The 21,121-nt window shown below is 44.7% G+C and overlaps 1 protein-coding gene across 1 annotated transcript in view; it reads right to left on the bottom strand.

Moving 5' to 3' along the window:
- RUFY2 (RUN and FYVE domain containing 2) overlaps positions 1-19,830 on the bottom strand; it is a 44,721-nt gene extending 24,891 nt beyond the window's left edge. The window contains exons 1-4 of the mRNA XM_040436369.1: positions 19,794-19,830; positions 7,086-7,199; positions 1,787-1,957; positions 895-1,012 (exon numbers count right to left, since the gene is read on the bottom strand). Of these exons, the coding sequence (XP_040292303.1) occupies positions 895-1,012; positions 1,787-1,957; positions 7,086-7,161 (365 nt within the window). The 5' untranslated portion in view covers positions 7,162-7,199; positions 19,794-19,830. The remainder of the gene's footprint in view (positions 1-894; positions 1,013-1,786; positions 1,958-7,085; positions 7,200-19,793) is intronic.
- Positions 19,831-21,121: the final 1,291 nt, after the last annotated feature.

Raw genomic sequence — 21,121 nt, 5'->3', positions numbered from 1 at the left:
GCTTTCGAAAATGGCTTTCTTCTTGCCATGCTTCCATAAAGGCTAGATTTGTGGAGTACACGACTAACAGTTGTCCTGTGGACAGATTCTCCCACCTGAGCTGCAGATCTCCGCAGCTCCTCCAGAAAGGCCATGGGCCCTTTGGCTGCTTCTCTAATTAATGCTCTCCTTGCCTGGGCTGTCAGTTTAGGTGGATGGCCATGTCTCGGTAGGTTTGCAGTTGTGCCATATTCCTCCCATTTTTGGATAATGAATTGAACAGTGCTCCATGAGATGTTCAGGGCTTAGGATATTTTTTTATAACCTAACTCTGCTTTATACTTTTCCACAAATGTATTCCTGACCTGTCTGATGGGTTCCTTGGTTTTAATGATGCTGTTTCATCACTAATGTTCTCTAAGAAACCTCTGAGGCCTGTAGTTATAGTGAGAATACATTACACACAGGTAGACTCTATTTACTAATTAGGTGAATTCTGAAGGCAGTTAGTCGCACTGGATTTTACTAAGGGATTTTACTTAGGGGTATCAGAGTACAGGGGCCTGAATACAAATGTACCCTACACTTTTAAGATTTTTATTTATTAAACCATGAAAACCATGTATTATTTTTCTTATCACTTCACACATACTTGCTACTTTGCGTTGGTCGATCACATAAAATCCCAATTTGTGGGTGTAACATGAAAAAATGTGGAAAAGTTCAAGGGTTATAAATATTTTTTCAAGGCACTGTATGTACTCTCAAACAGCGCCACAAAAATGCATACTCTCTCACATAAAAATAGGCCTTATACAGCCATGTCAATGAAAAAATTAAAAAGTTATGGCTGCTTAAACATGGAGAGGCAAAAACTGAAACAAACTGTTGGTAATTATGGGGTTAAAGGCACACCTGAGTCCTGGCAAATCCCTCACGCTGGCTGCGACTTCTTCTGCTTCTGGACATATTTTCTCCACCATCTCCAAAGGACCCCATATTGTTCTGTTAAAGCTAAGGAAGGATTTTCTCACTGCCAAGAAGAACACGTTAAAAGATTATATTCAGTCCTATAGCTATCCCTGACATTACAAGTACACTGTACTCACTCAGTATATGGATTAATGTCAGTTAAATACTATGGAGACTTTTGGGGGCATTTTGATTGCATTTTACTTATCTTGGGCCAAAATATTTTTCCAATCATTTTTTAATGAAAGTTTTCAACGATTTGACTTCTACAACCTTCAGTTTCACTGCATCTGTACACTTGTCCCTTCAGCTGCTCTAATGGGAGGATCTGCAGCCCTTATCTGTGAACTCCTGCCAGCTCATAGACACTCATTTAAGCTAAATTCTCATTAGTTTGATAGGATTTTAGCTTAAATGAACATTGAAGAGCTGTTAGGGAACTAGAGGTTGAGCTGTCAGAGTGGCTCTATTTTGATATTTAGGAAAAAGGAGAAGGAACAGACTGAAGATGCAATGAAACTGAAGGCTGTGGAAGACAAACTGTTGAACATCTTTAATAAAGACAAACTGCAAAAAAAAAAGATTTTAGGCCCGAGACAAGTAGAATGCAATAATAAAAATGCTCCCAATGGTGTCCATAGCCTTTAATTTATTTGATATCTAACGTCTGTGGTTAGATACAATCAACTGATGCCAGAGGCCTACACCACTGCTAGGTTCTGATAACATACCCCGACCAGTCCCAGCTTCATCAGACCTACTGTGGACTGAAATCTCCATCCATGAATAACGGCAATTATGGCTGTATATGTTGTGACAGGCCCATATAGTCTACCTTTCAGTCCATGCTTGAGACAATGTTCCATCACCACAAAGAACTGCTGAAGAGGAGGGTAATCAGAATCCAGGGTACGGCCGTAGCTCAGAGCTGATTCAATGAGTCCTTTTATACTGAGCTTGGCCATATTCAGCAAATTTGCTCGCTCGACAACAGCTGGATCTCTCGCTGCAGGATGATGATAGTATTTAGAAGCCATCATTAAAATGAATTATGCATACATCCGAAAACATTGCAAAAAATCAATATCAAATGCAGTCAATGGTCTTAATGGTCTCTAATTTCTCATCTGTAATATGGTCAACTGAGAGAATCAAATGTGAATATATGATTAGAGTCAGCCACAGTGAGTGAGCATGGGAGATCTACTCCATTGGGGCTGTGTGGGTGACTGGCGCATATCACAATTTTTAAAAATCTGAGTATAATGCCATTTTTCAATATTGTGATATTACTTTTCCCTTAAATCAGCAAAAAAGCAATTCCGGCACTTTTTTTTATATGCATTTTAAATTTAGGGCCGTGCAGCTGCTAACATGTTACTTTTATTCTTTTGGTCAATATCATTTGAGGCAATACCAAATACTTTTTTTTTTTTTATAATGCAAAAAAATAAAAAATGTATACTGTATTGCCACATTACAAGAGTTATACCTTACCTAGCAGTGGGCTTGTTATTTACAGGACGAGATGTAGTTTTAATTATTATTTTGGGATGCATGACACTTATTTATTTATTTATTTTGGGGGGAGAAGAAGCAATTCTGCTTTAATTTTTTACGCATTAATAACTTTATAATACAGGTTGGAAAGACTGTACCAATGCCAAATGTATTTGTATGAATGAGTGTTTTTTCCACTTTTACAAAATAAAAACAATTTTTATTCAAAAATGTTTACTTCATTTGTATTTACCGTGTGTGCTTTTTTTTAAAACTAACTTTATAAACATTTAAGATTTTTTAAGTCCCACTAGGGGAGTTTACAATACTATCAGTTTATATAATGCTTTCTTATAATGAGTATATCAGCATTATTGCCTGACAGTGTAAAACTAACATCCTCTGTCTAAACACCTTGATGCCACAGTTGATATTGACTGCGCCCTCTAGAGGGGTAAGGATAGTTTCACATCTGCAGAAGACCCTCCAGCAGGATGTTCCAGCCTCCGGCAGCCGATTTTTGGCATTCTCTGCAGGAACAGCCTGCAGCTGATGGCCGGTCAGTGTTATCTTTGATTCCAACTCTTACAGTGGGCGCCAATCTATGACAGCATAACACCAGCCAATAAAATAGTCATGTTCTGAACCCCTTCCATTCCAGCAATGCTGCTCTGGTGCTTTCCACCGCTGCAGCCATGAAGGCATGTCTTAGCTGCAGCAAATCAATGGCCTCAGTAGTATACGGCACAGGACAGCTGAGGCCAGTTATTGGCTGCAGCGGTCACATCCTGTATACGGACACATCGCCACTGCAGTCATGATAACAAAGCCTGGCGGGGAGACGGAGCAATGATGATGGAAAGAGGAGGTTTTGAACGGTGAATATAATAGATTTTTATTATTTAATTACACTAACTGCCTCTTAAAAAATTAACTTGGAGAACCCCTTTAAATGTTTTTTATTTTTTTTATATACTGTTTCATTTGCAATTCATTTTTGTTCTCATTTTTTTTATTCCCACAAGGCAACTTTTATGTTTTTTTTAAATTATAATATACTGCTATACTTATGTGTGTTGATGTACTTCTATGCCAGTTAGGGCAGTGATGGCTCACCTCCAGCACTCCAGCTGTGGTAAAACTACGACTCCCAGCATGCTGCATTCATTTCTATGGAGTTCTGAGAACAGCCAAGCAAGGGCAACATAACATAGTAACATAGTATATAAGGCCGAAAAAAAGACATTTGTCCATCCAGTTCGGCCTGTTATCTTGCAAGTTGATCCAGCGCGCCTACATCATCCTGGTTGCCATCATCCTCATCCATCTGCTGCTTTATTTCGTCCCCTGATGAACCAATGACTACCTTCAGCGGGGAAACGCGTCGGGACCTACAGTGACAGATCTTCTAAGGGACTTCTAGGGTATTCCCAGGGTTTAGCCACCGAAAAGTGGGGTCGCCCCTTTTGGGGCGGGTGCTCCGCTTTTAGGCAGGGATAGCCTGAAAGGGACACCCAGGGACTGATCCTACCCCAACATCATATCCTATGGTCATAGGGCGCTCCTCTCTTCAAATACATTACTGGAACCATGAGTAAATGTATCAAGCTGCCCACATACCTTATGCATAGCATTTATTGATGTATACATACCTAGAAATTATCAAATTTTTGGTATGTAGCCACACTGCTTTGTTTGTGGGCATTTAATTATAGATTTTTGTAGGGGTAATTATTTTAACATTATATTATAAAATAAAAGTTATATTTTAAAGGTTTATTGCAAGTAAGCTGGTCATTGATCCCTTGTCACGGATGTTTTAGGGGAGAACACCAAAAGACACTAGGCCTCACCGCTAGGGAAGGAAAAGGGTCACCACCTATAAAACCCTGCTCCTGGCCCTAACTCCTATCTGTATGGGCACCTCTCGATGGTAGAGATGCCCATACACAGGAACCTAGAAAACCCTGGTGGCCCTCAGATGCCCTAATAGTAATGACAGGGCAGAGACAACCCGCTCCTTCCCTGGTGACGGAACCAGCGTCTCGCTGAGGCCTAGTAAACAACAAAGGTGGGGGGGAATACAAAACACAACAAGCGGAACACTTAACTTCTAAGGATGATGGATGATGGACGAACAGGACTTCAACACGAACCACACTCCAGCTCTTCCAAAAACCAAATGAAGCTATCCAGAGCAAGGAGTAATGGGTAAAGTCAGACTAAATAGGGGGAGGTGAGGGTCACATGATCCACACCTGAACAGGAGGTGTGGACATACAAGCAACACTCAGACAAAGTGAAACCAAAAGAGGCTGTCAGATAACTAATGTGCAGATAATCTTTCAGACCTTCTCAAACCTGTCACCGGCGTGACATCCCTCTTTGGTAACACTTTCTCTGTTAGTTGATCCAGAGGAAGGCAAAAAAAAAAAACTGAGGTAGAAGCCAATTTTCCCCACTTAAGGGGAAAAAATTCCTTCCCGACTCCAATCAGGCAATCAGAATAACTCCCTGGATCAACGACCCCTCTTTAGTAGCTATAGCCTGTAATATTATTATTACACTCCAAAAATACATCCAGGCCCCTCTTGAACTCTTTTAGTGAACTCACCATCACCACCTCCTCCGGCAGAGAGTTCCATAGTCTCACTGCTCTTACCGTAAAGAATCCTCTTCTATGTTTGTGTACAAACATTCTTTCCTCCAGACATCTAAAGTGAATAACCCTAATGTTGATAATCTTTCTGGGTACTGTAGTCCACCCATTCCAGTTATTACTTTAGTTGCCCTCCTCTGGACCCTCTCCAGCTCTGCTATGTCTGCCTTGTTCACAGGAGCCCAGAACTGTACACAGTCCCCCATGTGTGGTCTGACTAGGGATTTGTAAAGTGGTAGGACTATGTTCTCATCACGTGCATCTATGCCCCTTTTGATGCAAGCCCTTATCTTATTGGCCTTGGCAGCAGCTGCCTGACACTGGTTTCTACAGCTTAGTTTGCTGTTCACTAAAATTCCTAGGTCCTTTTCCATGTCAGTGTTACCCAGTGTTTTAACATTTAGTATGTACGGGTGACTTGCATTATTCCTTTCCATGTGCATAACCTTACATCTGTCACTTATCACCCCAAGCCTTCAATCTATCCAGATCTATCTGTAGCAGTATACTGTCCTCTTCCGTGTCAATTACTTTACCCAGTTTAGTGTCATCTGCAAAAAATAATATTTTACTGTGCAAGCTTTCTACAAGATCAATTAATAAATATATTGAAGAGAATGGGGCCCAATACTGACCCCTGAGGTACCCCACTAGTGACAGTGAAATTTTAAAATCAGTTTGAGAATTAGTGAGACTGCAGAGTGCACCTATGTTTGTTATTGTTTTGTTATATTGTTATACTAGTGACAGTGACCCAATCTGCGTGTGTACCGTTAATAACCACCCTCTGTTTTCTATCACTGAGCCAGTTACTTACCCACATACAGACGTTTTCTCCCAGTCCGAGCATTCTCATTTTATATACTAACTTTTTATGTAGCACAGTGTCAAATGCTTTGAAGAAGTCCAGATTCAATGCGGTCAAGTCTAGAACTTACCTCCTCATAGAAACTGATTAAATTAGTTTGACATGACCGATCCCTCATGAAGCCATGCTGATATGGCATTATTTGCTTATTTTCATTGAGGTACTCCAAAACATCTTGAGAGTTGTAGTTTTACCACAGCTGGAGTGCCGGAGGTTAGCCATCACAGGGTTAGGGCAAAGCACTGGTCTACCCTGATCATCCTGGTCAATTAACAGAATACCAGTACAAGAATCTACAGAACATATGTATCACGTATAAAGACAGCAGATTTATATGTCATTCAGTAGGAAACCTGAGTGACAACAAGGATGTACTGAGATGGCCACCATTAGTAGTCAGAAATTTTGGAGTTAGGGTAATTGCCCTTTTGACCAGCAGCTCCTAGAGCTCCAAGAACCCTCAACAATCAGTAATTATCAAATGAATGGCTCATCATATAAAACATGGATGGCCTGGTCTTCCAGAGTGGGAGTTGCTCTTGGTTATCAGCTTCCTTCTCTGGCTCACAGACGACTGTCCCGAGTTGAGATCCCCAATGTCATGGCCAAATGCACTAATAGGGTAAATGGATGAGGGGGTGGACTGGCCATAGACTCTACAGGAATATTTCCCAGTGGGCATTAATTAATGCTAACAGCATCAGGTACTTATGTCCCAGGCCGGGATCCACAGGTGCCCTTATGAATTCAACTGTATTAACGTCCTGGTTCTGCATGGGCGGTACTGTGTGCTGCACTATGGTACAGCTGGCCCCGCCTACTTCTGTTGTCCCTGCCTACTTGTTTTGCCCCACCTTCTGACAATCTGGATCCGCCTACAACATGGGACCACTTTTAGTTTCTTTCCACGGCCACTTAGAATTCCCTGTCCGCCCTGATTGTCTTTATGAGATAGTACGGGTACACACGCTATTACAGCTTCACCATTGCTGCCAATGTAAATGCCACATTTCCGGCTCTTTATGGTGCAGACGCTGTGTGGTACTGCATGGCAGGAATGTAATATCATGTGACACAGAAATATGCAACGAAATTAAAATGACAAACCTGGCTGGGATACCACAGCTGATGTGATGTGGGAGACCCAGTTTACAGGGTTCCTTGGTGCTCCGAACTGGGTCATGATGTGAAAGAGAAGTCGCCCTGTTCCTGTTGTGTGATCTGTGCAAAAAAAATATAAATTCTCTGTAAACCTTCCTGCCTCCGCATCACCAGGAGAGATTTTTTTTAGCCCTGGGAGTAAAGAATGAAGGTTTCTCTTGAATGACAGCAAACAGAGATCTTGAAAACCATGCTTGATATAAATTAGAGCTCCTTAAGGTCTTAGGAGTCCAGTGGGTAGTCCTACTCAGCGGCTAACATACTTTCCTATATGACTGTGCATACAGAGAGAGTTGACAATCACTAATTAGGTCCGCCCACTGGACTCCTTAGCCCTGAACGAGTAGAGATTTAGATCAATTAAATTCTAGTTATGGTATACTGAACCTTTTAGACCCCTATATATATATATCTGCACAGCTCCTCCTGCTCTAGAACATGCTGCCTGCAGACCAGAATGAAGGTTCCTTTTTCAGACTGCATAATGAGCAATTCTTAATTTAAAAGGGTTACCCCATGAATAATGTAAAAAATGTAAATCATACACAATGACAACCTCTTTCTAACACAGCTAGAATCAGCCCTGTTCATTACGTGGATCCAGAGATCTCCCCATTCACTGCTCCAATTGTTCTGCTAGATTTATTTCAAGCTGTCAGCTTAAGGGGCATGTCCTTTCTCAGGGGTGTGTCCTTTCTCAGGGGTGTGTGTCCTTTCTCAGGGGGCGTGTCCTTTCTCAGGAGGTGTGTCCTTTCTCAGGGGGTGTGTCCTTTCTCAGGGGGTGTGCCCTTTCTCAGTGGTGTGTGTCCTTTCTCAGGGGGCGTGTCCTTTCTCAGGAGGTGTGTCCTTTCTCAGGGGGCATGTCCTTTCTCAGGGGTGTGTCCTTTCTCAGGGGGCATGTCCTTTCTCAGGGGTGTGTCCTTTCTCAGGGGTGTGTGTCCTTTCTGCTGCAGCTGGTGGCAGTTGAAGGATGGAACGGAGCATGTGCATCCACCTCAGTGAGCAGGACAGAGGAGTTAGAAAAAGAAGAAACAGCAGGTGGCGCTGTACAGAAAGATTTCATTGAATAACTCAGTAGCTATAATACATTTTAATTACATGCAGTTACAAAAGTATTCAGATCCAGGTGCTGGTGTGGAAAATGTAGAATATTTTTCATGGGACAACCCCTTTAACAGACACAATTTATGACTGTGAGTGGAAGAGGCGGCTGTGAGGACTGTATAGGATATAGATTGTTCCCTTCTGCTCTCACACGACCATATGTGCATTCACATGACCATATGTACAGTATTTTCCTGCGTATAAGACTACTTTTTAACACATGAAAATCTTCTCAAAAGTCGGGGGTCGCCTTATACGCCGGATATCGTCTTATATGCCGTATACGGCATGATGAAACTTACTTCCTGGCCGGACTGGAGAAGCTGTCCTTCTCCAGCTTCAGGAACAGGCGCCCTCTAGCTGAGCCACCGTGCGCTGCATTGTGGCCAGCCGCTCCTGAAGCAGCCCCCTCTCCCTGCTCTCAGTGGTTTTCTCATGCCGGCAGTATCACATTGCGTACTACCGCTCAGATCGTCTTGAAGACGGGGGGGCTGGGCAGGCAGGGAGAGCTGACCCACCCTATCCAAGCAGGCTTTGTATGCAGTGTGCACAGAAAATACCGATACATCGCTTGCTGTGATTGGCTGGTTGTTGTATACTGGGTTGGATTGGTGATTCTGAGGGAAGGCAGGGGGAAGCAGGAGCAGCTGAACTTCAGCCAATTCTGGAACGTTGGAACGGTGAATCTCTAATGAAGTTTGGTGTGCATCTAATTATCTGTGGTAAAAAAAAAACTGTCTATCTGGGGAGCAGATACATGTGGTGGTAAATACAGTACAGCACCAGTATCTGTACATACAGTACAGCACCAGTATCTGTACATACAGTACATCACCAGTATCTGTACATACAGTACAGCACCAGTATCTGTACATACAGTACAGCACCAGTATCTGTACCGGTTGTATAGTACAGCACCAGTATCTGTACATACAGTACAGCACCAGTATCTGTACATACAGTACAGCACCAGTACATACAGTACAGCACCAGTATCTGTACATAGAGCACAGCACCAGTACATACAGTACAGCACCAGTATCTGTACATACAGTACAGCAACAGTATCTGTACATACAGTACAGCACCAGTATCTGTACCGGTTCATACAGTACAGCACCAGTATCTGTACATGCAGTACAGCACCAGTATCTGTACCGGTTCATACAGTACAGCACCAGTACATACAGTACAGCACCAGTATCTGTACATACTGTACAGCACCAGTACATACAGTACAGCACCAGTACATACAGTACAGCACCAGTACATACAGTACAGCACCAGTATCTGTACATACAGTACAGCACCAGTATCTGTACATACAGTACAGCACCAGTATCTGTACATACAGTACAGCACCAGTATCTGTACATACAGTACAGCACCAGTATCTGTACATACAGCACAGCACCAGTATCTGTACATACAGCACAGCACCAGTATCTGTACATACAGTACAGCACCAGTATCTGTACATACAGTACAGCACCAGTATCTGTACATACAGTACAGCACCAGTATCTGTACATACAGTACAGCACCAGTATCTGTACATACAGTACAGCACCAGTATCTGTACATACAGTACATCACCAGTATCTGTACATACAGCACAGCACCAGTATCTGTACCGGTTCATACAGTACAGCACCAGTATCTGTACATACAGTACAGCACCAGTATCTGTACATACAGTACATCACCAGTATCTGTACATACAGTACAGCACCAGTATCTGTACATACAGTACAGCACCAGTATCTGTACCGGTTGTACAGTACAGCACCAGTATCTGTATATACAGTACAGCACCAGTATCTGTACATACAGCACAGCACCAGTACATACAGTACAGCACCAGTATCTGTACATACAGTACAGCACCAGTATCTGTACATACAGTACAGCACCAGTATCTGTACCGGTTCATACAGTACAGCACCAGTATCTGTACATACAGTACAGCACCAGTACATACAGTACAGCACCAGTACATACAGTACAGCACCAGTATCTGTACATACTGTACAGCACCAGTACATACAGTACAGCACCAGTACATACAGTACAGCACCAGTATCTGTACATACAGTACAGCACCAGTATCTGTACATACAGTACAGCACCAGTATCTGTACATACAGTACAGCACCAGTATCTGTACATACAGTACAGCACCAGTATCTGTACCGGTTCATACAGTACAGCACCAGTACATACAGTACAGCACCAGTATATGTACATACAGTACAGCACCAGTATCTGTACATACAGTACATCACCAGTATCTGTACATACAGTACAGCACCAGTATCTGTACATACAGTACAGCACCAGTATCTGTACCGGTTGTATAGTACAGCACCAGTATCTGTACATACAGTACAGCACCAGTATCTGTACATACAGTACAGCACCAGTACATACAGTACAGCACCAGTATCTGTACATACAGCACAGCACCAGTACATACAGTACAGCACCAGTATCTGTACATACAGTACAGCACCAGTATCTGTACATACAGTACAGCACCAGTATCTGTACCGGTTCATACAGTACAGCACCAGTATCTGTACATACAGTACAGCACCAGTATCTGTACCGGTTCATACAGTACAGCACCAGTACATACAGTACAGCACCAGTATCTGTACATACTGTACAGCACCAGTACATACAGTACAGCACCAGTACATACAGTACAGCACCAGTATCTGTACATACAGTACCAGCACCAGTATCTGTACATACAGTACAGCACCAGTATCTGTACATACAGTACATCACCAGTATCTGTACATACAGCACAGCACCAGTATCTGTACATACAGCACAGCACCAGTATCTGTACATACAGTACAGCACCAGTATCTGTACATACAGTACAGCACCAGTATCTGTACATACAGTGCATCACCAGTATCTGTACATACAGCACAGCACCAGTATCTGTACCGGTTCATACAGTACAGCACCAGTATCTGTACATACAGTACAGCACCAGTATCTGTACATACAGTACATCACCAGTATCTGTACAGACAGTACAGCACCAGTATCTGTACCGGTTGTACAGTACAGCACCAGTATCTGTATATACAGTACAGCACCAGTATCTGTACATACAGCACAGCACCAGTACATACAGTACAGCACCAGTATCTGTACATACAGTACAGCACCAGTATCTGTACATACAGTACAGCACCAGTATCTGTACATACAGTACAGCACCAGTATCTGTACATACAGTACAGCACCAGTACATACAGTACAGCACCAGTATCTGTACATACAGTACAGCACCAGTATCTGTACATACTGTACAGCACCAGTACATACAGTACAGCACCAGTACATACAGTACAGCACCAGTATCTGTACATACAGTACAGCACCAGTATCTGTACATACAGTACAGCACCAGTATCTGTACATACAGTACAGCACCAGTATCTGTACATACAGCACAGCACCAGTATCTGTACATACAGTACAGCACCAGTATCTGTACATACAGTACAGCACCAGTATCTGTACATACAGTACAGCACCAGTATCTGTACATACAGCACAGCACCAGTATCTGTACATACAGTACAGCACCAGTATCTGTACATACAGTACAGCACCAGTATCTGTACCGGTTCATACAGTACAGCACCAGTATCTGTACATACAGTACAGCACCAGTACATACAGTACAGCACCAGTATCTGTACATACAGTACAGCACCAGTATCTGTACATACAGCACAGCACCAGTATCTGTACATACTGTACAGCACCAGTACATACAGTACAGCACCAGTATCTGTACATACAGTACAGCACCAGTATCTGTACATACAGTACAGCACCAGTATCTGTACATACAGTACATCACCAGTATCTGTACATACAGCACAGCACCAGTATCTGTACATACAGTACAGCACCAGTATCTGTACATACAGCACAGCACCAGTATCTGTACATACAGCACAGCACCAGTATCTGTACATACAGTACAGCACCAGTATCTGTACATACAGTACAGCACCAGTATCTGTACATACAGTACAGCACCAGTATCTGTACATACAGTACATCACCAGTATCTGTACATACAGCACAGCACCAGTATCTGTACCGGTTCATACAGTACAGCACCAGTATCTGTACATACAGTACAGCACCAGTATCTGTACATACAGTACATCACCAGTATCTGTACATACAGTACAGCACCAGTATCTGTACATACAGTACAGCACCAGTATCTGTACCGGTTGTACAGTACAGCACCAGTATCTGTATATACAGTACAGCACCAGTATCTGTACATACAGTACAGCACCAGTATCTGTACATACAGCACAGCACCAGTACATACAGTACAGCACCAGTATCTGTACATACAGTACAGCACCAGTATCTGTACATACAGTACAGCACCAGTATCTGTACATACAGTACAGCACCAGTATCTGTACATACAGTACAGCACCAGTACATACAGTACAGCACCAGTATCTGTACATACAGTACAGCACCAGTATCTGTACATACTGTACAGCACCAGTACATACAGTACAGCACCAGTACATACAGTACAGCACCAGTATCTGTACATACAGTACAGCACCAGTATCTGTACATACAGTACAGCACCAGTATCTGTACATACAGTACAGCACCAGTATCTGTACATACAGCACAGCACCAGTATCTGTACATACAGTACAGCACCAGTATCTGTACATACAGTACAGCACCAGTATCTGTACATACAGTACAGCACCAGTATCTGTACATACAGCACAGCACCAGTACATACAGTACAGCACCAGTATCTGTACATACAATACAGCACCAGTATCTGTACATACAGTACAGCACCAGTATCTGTACATACAGTACAGCACCAGTATCTGTACATACAGTACAGCACCAGTATCTGTACATACAGTACAGCACCAGTATCTGTACATACAGTACAGCACCAGTACATACTGTACAGCACCAGTACATACAGTACAGCACCAGTACATACAGTACAGCACCAGTATCTGTACATACAGTACAGCACCAGTATCTGTACATACAGTACAGCACCAGTATCTGTACATACAGTACAGCACCAGTATCTGTACATACAGTACAGCACCAGTATCTGTACCGGTTCATACAGTACAGCACCAGTACATACAGTACAGCACCAGTATATGTACATACAGTACAGCACCAGTATCTGTACCGGTTCATACAGTACAGCACCAGTATCTGTACCGGTTCATACAGTACAGTACAGCACCAGTATCTGTACCGGTTCATACAGCACAGCACCAGTACATACAGCACCAGTACATACAGCACCAGTACATACAGCACCAGTACATACAGTACAGTATACAAATGGCTAACATCAAGACCCAATCATGGCTCTACCAGCAAGAAGAAAGAAATATGAAGCCAGTTTCAAACTTAAAGTTGTAAACTTTGCCATGGAACATAATAACTGCGCTGCTGCAAGACAATATGGAGTAACAGAAAAGATGGTTTGGGACTGGAAAAGCAAATGAAAAAGCATTAAAGAGTTCGCCAAGGGGTAAGTGTGCATTAAGAAGAGGCACCCCACGTTGGCCAAAACTCGAAAAACATGTAGCAGACATGGTGAATGAGCATCGCCAAGACGGTTATGTGGTGACACGAAATAAAATACGTTTGTTTGCACTTCAGTGGCCAAATCTAACCCAGATCACAGCCACAGATTTACGGCCCCTGTATCCTGGTGCACTGGATTCTTGGAAAGGCATAATATGGTGCTGAGGCAAAAGACGAAAATTGCACAACAATTACCTGCAGATCTTGATGCCAAAGTAAATAGCGTTGGAGGGGTAGTCTTATACGGCGAGTATAGCCCAAACCCTATATTTTAACTGGAAAATTTGGGGGTCGTCTTATACACCAGAAAATACGGTATTTAATTTGCAGTCTCTAAAACGTGGATACGCAAAAAATACGGAAGACGTCTGTGTTGCTTCCATAATTTTTTAATTTTTTTTGCGGATCCATTGTACAAATGTCTATTCTTGTCTGCAAACGGACAAGAATAGGACACGTTCTATCTTCTTTGCGGGGATATACGGATACTGACAGCACGCGGTGTGCTGTCCGCATTTTTTGCGGCCAAATTAAAAAGAATGGGTCCGCATCCAATCTGCAAAAATAGGGTCATGTGGGACCTATGACTGCAATTTATTCTAGCGTTTTGCGTCTACAGCTCCAGACTAGAAACCCTGTATGTGGCCTGATCCCGCAGTCGTGTGTTGCTTCTTTCCTTAGGCCTATTGATTCTTCCTGACCTGCAGCTATAGGGAGCACACATGGGGCACAGCTATAGGGAGCACACATGGGGCACAGCTATAGGGAGCACACATGGGGCACAGCTATAGGGAGCACACATGGGGCACAGCTATAGGGAGCACACATGGGGCACAGCTATAGGGAGCACACATGGGGCACAGCTATAGGGAGCACACATGGGGCACAGCTATAGGGAGCACACATGGGGCACAGCTATAGGGAGCACACATGGGGCACAGCTATAGGGAGCACACATGGGGCACAGCTATAGGGAGCACACATGGGGCACAGCTATAGGGAGCACACATGGGGCACAGTTATAGGGAGCACACATGGGGCACAGCTATAGGGAGCACACATGGGGCACAGCTATAGGGAGCACACATGGGGCACAGCTATAGGGAGCACACATGGGGCACAGTTATAGGGAGCACACATGGGGCACAGCTATAGGGAGCACACATGGGGCACAGCTATAGGGAGCACACATGGGGCACAGTTATAGGGAGCACACATGGGGCACAGCTATAGGGAGCACACATGGGGCACAGCTATAGGGAGCACACATGGGGCACAGCTATAGGGAGCACACATGGGGCACAGCTATAGGGAGCACACATGGGGCACAGTTATAGGGAGCACACATGGGGCACAGCTATAGGGAGCACACATGGGGCACAGCTATAGGGAGCACACATGGGGCACAGCTATAGGGAGCACACATGGGGCACAGCTATAGGGAGCACACATGGGGCACAGCTATAGGGAGCACACATGGGGCACAGCTATAGGGAACACACATGGGGCACAGCTATAGGGAGCACACATGGGGCACAGCTATAGGGAGCACACATGGGGCACAGCTATAGGGAACACACATGGGGCACAGCTATAGGGAGCACACGGGCCATGTACCTGAGGGAGCCCGATGGCCCCTGACACGTAGACGCCCGCACTATAAATGGCACAGGGTAGATTTTGCACTGCAATGGAGAACATACCCGATATTCGTTGTATAGAAAAATACTTCAGTCGCTCAACATTTCAAGATCTCTGTGAATTAAAGGGATTGTCCCACAAAAGGTGAGAAATGTCTGACCGCTGGACGCTCCACTGCTGGGACCCTCAGCCCCACGTTCCTGCTCACTGATGAAGACTTTCTCTGTCAGTCCCATAGACTTTGAAGGCAATGTACATGTCCGACCGCTGCTGCAATCCGTGTCCTCCTCCCTGCATGACCAAACACAGGGCCCGGGCCCCCAGCGATCAGACATGTATCATATATCCAGTGACAGGCCATGGTGTAACAACTCTTTATACCGTATTAAAATCTTGCCTGGCTCTGGATTATGACCAGGATTCCAGATGATATACCATCAGTATTGCTTCAGTATTTCATCAGGATTTATATGTGTATTCGCTCCTATAGACTGTAATGTGCGTATTTGGAAACAAATTTCTGTCAAATACTGATGGAAATGATCCGCCCATGTGAATAGCTCTATTCGTTAACATGAGCAGCGGATTCCGGTACATAAGATGCGGGCCATGTACAGATACGCTCGTGTGAAAGCGGCCCAAAACCTGATTGTTAGTCTACATGCACACCACCGTGCCATTTTTTGCGGTCCGCAAACTGCGGATCCCCAAAAAACGGAAGCCGCAATTTGCGGAACGGGCGGTCCATCGTAGACATGCCTATTCTTGTCCGTAAAACGGACAAGAATAGGACATGCTATATTTTTTTTTGCGGGGCCTCGGAACGGAGCAACGGATGCGGACAGCGCACGGAGTGGTGTACACATCTTTTGCGGCCCCATTGAAGTGATTGGCCCTGCACCCGAGCTGCAAAAACAGCGGCTCGGATGCGGACCAAAACAACGGCCATGTGTATGAGGCCTTATATTATGTACATTTAGAGGCCTCCAACCGGAGACGTGGAAATAATTGTATCTAATCAATGCTTTGGCTCATGCATTTTATCTACACTGATACACTGTAGCAAACAGGGCAGGGGTGATTTGTGCTGTTCATCTGTTTTCTCATATTTCTCACAGCACAGTCACTATCATAGTCAGTGTTTGATCAGTGACTGTGAGCCACAACCAGACGCAGGTCAATAACATAGAAGAGGTCTCCATTATACCTTATCTCTGCGTAGGCTCCAATCACTGATGGAAATTACTGATCAAACACTGACCAAACACTGACTGTGCGAGAGCAGCCTTACCCTTTTAAAGCCCTGAAGCGAATCGTTCACATTATCGCTAACGAGCGTTCGTATGAACGTTCGTTAGCGATGATCTGGCAGTGTAATACTGCTGCCAAATACCCGATGAACACGCAAACACTCATTGATCGGGTAATTGGAATCTTTTAACAGGTTTAAAAATCCTTGTTTGTTGGCGGCAGATCGCAGTGTAATCACGATCTGCTGCCGGCAAACAGTGATTCAGCACGGGGACGAGCGATGGCATTAGTGATCGCTGCTCCCCTTACTGAGGAGGAGATTGCAGCTTGTAATAGCAGCGAGCAGGCGATCGCCGGGAAGGAACGCTTTCCTCCCAACGATCGCCTGCTGAATCGGCTGGTGTAATAGGACCTTTCATCTGCCAGCAGATACAGGATGCTTTAAATCTGAAATCCAATTAAAACTACATACGACATACCCCAATACAGGGAGTGATTTATTAAACACCACTATTACTCTTCGATAATACATTCTGGAGGTGAACTCCATTATACATTCTTCTGTAAGATGTCCTGGTGCTGCACATGTCCCTGAGGTTAGTAGACCCTGCTTCACTGCGCATCCGCCAGAAATAGATCACAATGGTACATGCGCTTGTGATCATGCTCCCTGTCATCAGGGGTGTCGATCAAGTCTAGGGGGACGAGGTTAGGATGCGGATATCCCGACTCCTGACTTCTGTGTTTTAATCACTAGAACGGGCGTCCTGAGCCCCCCCCCCCCCACCCATTCCTCTTCAATGATGGAGAGTGGGTTTGTGTGCCTAGTTGGGCGAGATTAGCGGGCGGATATCCTGACTCCTGACCTCTGTGTTTCAATTGCTAGAATGGGTGTTGTGAACCCCCATCCCTCCTCATTGATGGAGAGTGGGTTTCTGCACCTAGTTGGGCAAGATTAGGGTGCGGATATCCTGACTCCTGATTTACTTGTGTTTCAACTGCTGGGACCCCCATCAATCGGTACAACGGGTGTCCTGAGCCCCCATTCCTCCTCAATGATGGAGGGTGGGTTTCTGCCCCCAGTTGGGCGAGATTAGGGTGAGACTATGCTGACTTCTCTCGGCAGTGTTTTCACCTCCTTCCTTGGCACACAAAGGCTATAAAGTTTGAGGCATCTCTTTGGGTAATAAGAACCCCTCTGGATTACCTCCTGGAGCGCTGCGATCAGGTAACGGCGACGGTCTGGGGAGGGCAAAAACATCCTGAGGGGTTACCTTTAAATGAGTTCTAAACGGTGCGTCCAATCACAGGGCCTACAACCGTCTGCGCAGCTCCATGCTGAAGGCTATATTGTTTTCTTGTAATGGAAATAGTTCAGACCCCATTGACTGTAATGGGGTTTGTATGGTTTCCATTCGGGGGTCTGCACTTTCAGTCATGCAGAACTTTTTTGTCTGCTCTTTTTGGTGGAATCGGTGATGGAGCGGGGGATGGGGGGGGGCGATCAAAGCCTCCGATGTGAACAAACCCTTACAGAAAATGTGTCACCAGCTAAAACCAGAGAGTAGCACATCTCCTTTCTTACTAATCTGTTTTTACTTTCTGATTACAGATTTTTTATTCTATTTCCTGAACATGATTACGGGGGCGGCCATCTTTCCTGAACTGTTCTTAACAGCATTTAGAAAACATTAAAGGGGTTATCCAACACCTATAACGCCCCCCCAAAATGCCCGGGCACTTCATACAGGTTATACTTACCTCGCTCCCTTACCTCGACACCTGCGTCACTCCTGATGCCCGCACGGCCGCCGCTGCATCTCCCTGTCACGTGGATCGCAGATAACGCTAGGGAGGCTCGTTCCCTTCGCGGCCGGCTATTGGCTGCCCCAGAACTGATCTGCGGGACGGGAAGATGCAGCAGCGGCCGTGCGGGCATCTGGAGCGATGCAGCTGCTGGGGAGCGGGGTAAGTATAACATGTATAAGGTGCCCGGGCATTTTGGTGTTGGATAACCCCTTTAAGAAAACTGCGTTACGGCAGCCCCATGGTCCATAGACACAATGGTCAGGAGGAAACCTCAGTGACTTCTATGGGAGAGTTTTCTAGGTCATTGTACAAGGAAAGAATAGATAAGCTCCAACAATCACCTATTGTGAATGGAGGATCCTGTCTTATCTGTACACAGAGGTGATATCATTACAGGCAGGATTGGAATGACAGATAAGCAGATAACTACAGTAAAGTGGCGCCAATTATTCGAAATAGTGGCTAGTGCAAAAACTGCAGGATTTTTGTTTTTTGTTTAAATATAGATGTCGACATGGAAAAAAAAAACCCACAAATTCTTAAAAAATGTGCTAAACATAAAAAACGCTATTTAAATAATAGGTTGTTTCCCTTTGATCCTATACCATGAGATGACCGTACATCCAGCCATTTCATCCAGACGTATGTGAACACCCATAATGACCGCTGCCCATGACGTGTACGACCCCAAAAAGTCAAACATAGAATATAATATAATATAAAATATATATATATATATATATATATATATATATATATAGTGCCCCCTATAGAGAAAAAACAAGTAAAATCATACGTTCTCAATAATAACACATAGGGGTCTCTGTAACATGTGGATTAACCCTGTCACCTCCCAACTAGCACTAGAGTTATTGTATAATCACATCTGACAATCAAGGGGTTAATGGCAGGGATGTAAAATGGCAGATGGAAATGTTTTTCTCATAAAAAAATACAACAAATCTGAATCTTTTTCACCGATGATGTAAAGATCTGATGTCCACTAGGCAGCACATGAAGCCCTGCGGACAGACTGCACTAATATGGCAAAAATCCCATCAACAAATCGTGTATAGACCACAGGGACTCTGAGGGAGTCACCAACATGGCCAGCAACTACCACGACTCCCATCCTCCTACATGACAGGCACGGCTCGCACCCCGTGCACCCCGGAGCCCCCTGCAGACGCTGCTCACCTCAGTCAGCGAGATGCAAGACGTCGGCCGCCTTCCTTCCGATGACAGGGCGTCCGCCCAGATGCTGTGCCATGTGCGCATGCGCACATTATCCTCCCATCGCTATGGGAACTCGTGCGCAGCTTCCAGAATAGCACACTTGCGCGCCAGACAGGGGGGTGTTCGGTTGTAGTGAACCCTGGCTGCGCAGACGGAGCAAGTGACTGGGCTGCTGTCCAATGTACTGACTGAGTGTCAGGGAGTTCACAGCGCGGGGGCCATAAGATGAGAAGGCCATGTTCTGATGGTGTGCTGTATTACTGATGTGTGGTTTGCTCTAGCAGTCCTTATGATGGCATTATTAGCAGGTGCATGGGGTTCTGGCTGTAGCTATGCCCACATTGTGCCCCCTCACAGTAGCCATGCCCAGATATTTGCCCCCTCACAGTGCTAATGCCCACATTGTGCCTCCTCACAGTAGTTATGCCCACATTGTGCCTCCTCACAGTAGTTATGCCCACATTGGGCCCCCTCACTGTAGTTATGCCTACATTGTGCCCCCTCACTGTAGTTATGCCCACATGTGCCCCCTCACAGTAGTTATGCCCACATGTGCCCCTTCACAGTAGTTATGCCTACATTGTGCCCCCTCACAGTAGTTATGCCCACATTGTTCCCCCCTCACTGTAGTTATGCCCACATTGTGCCTCCTCACAGTAGTTAGGCCCACATTGTGCCTCCTCAATGTAGTTATGCCCACATTGTGCCTCCTCACAGTAGTTATGCCCACATTGTGCCCTACTGATAGTACTTATGTCCACATTGTGCCCCCTCAAAGTAGTTATGCCCACATTGTGCCCCCTCACAGTAGTTATGCCCACATTGTTCCCTCTTACAGTAGTTATAGCCACACTGTGCCCCCTCAATGTAGTTATACCCACATTGTGCCCCCTCACAGTAGTTATACCCACATTGTGCCCCCTCACAGTAGTTATACCCACATTGTGCCCCCTCACAGTAGTTATGCCAACATTGTGCCCCCTCACAGTATCTATGCCCCCATTTCACAGCAGTTGTGCCCTTCTTTCAGTAGTGTCCCTTTCACACTAGTTATGCCCCCCTTTGACACTAGTTGTGCCCTTCTTTCAGTAGTATCCCTTTCACACTAGTTATGCCCCCCTTTCACAGCAGTTGTGCCCTTCTTTCAGTAGTGTCCCTTTCACACTAGTTATGCCCCCCTTTCACACTAGTTGTGCCCTTCTTTCAGTAGTGTCCCCCTTACTATTAATAAACTAAACAAAAAAAACAAAAACATTAAATACTCTCCTAGTCCGTTCCCCGGTGATCGG

This window comes from Bufo bufo, chromosome 6, assembly GCF_905171765.1.
Source record: "Bufo bufo chromosome 6, aBufBuf1.1, whole genome shotgun sequence".
In the NCBI taxonomy this organism is placed as follows: Eukaryota; Metazoa; Chordata; class Amphibia; order Anura; family Bufonidae; genus Bufo; species Bufo bufo.
The sequence above is the reverse complement of the archived record's forward strand: the minus strand, read 5'-3'. Positions and strand labels throughout refer to the sequence as shown.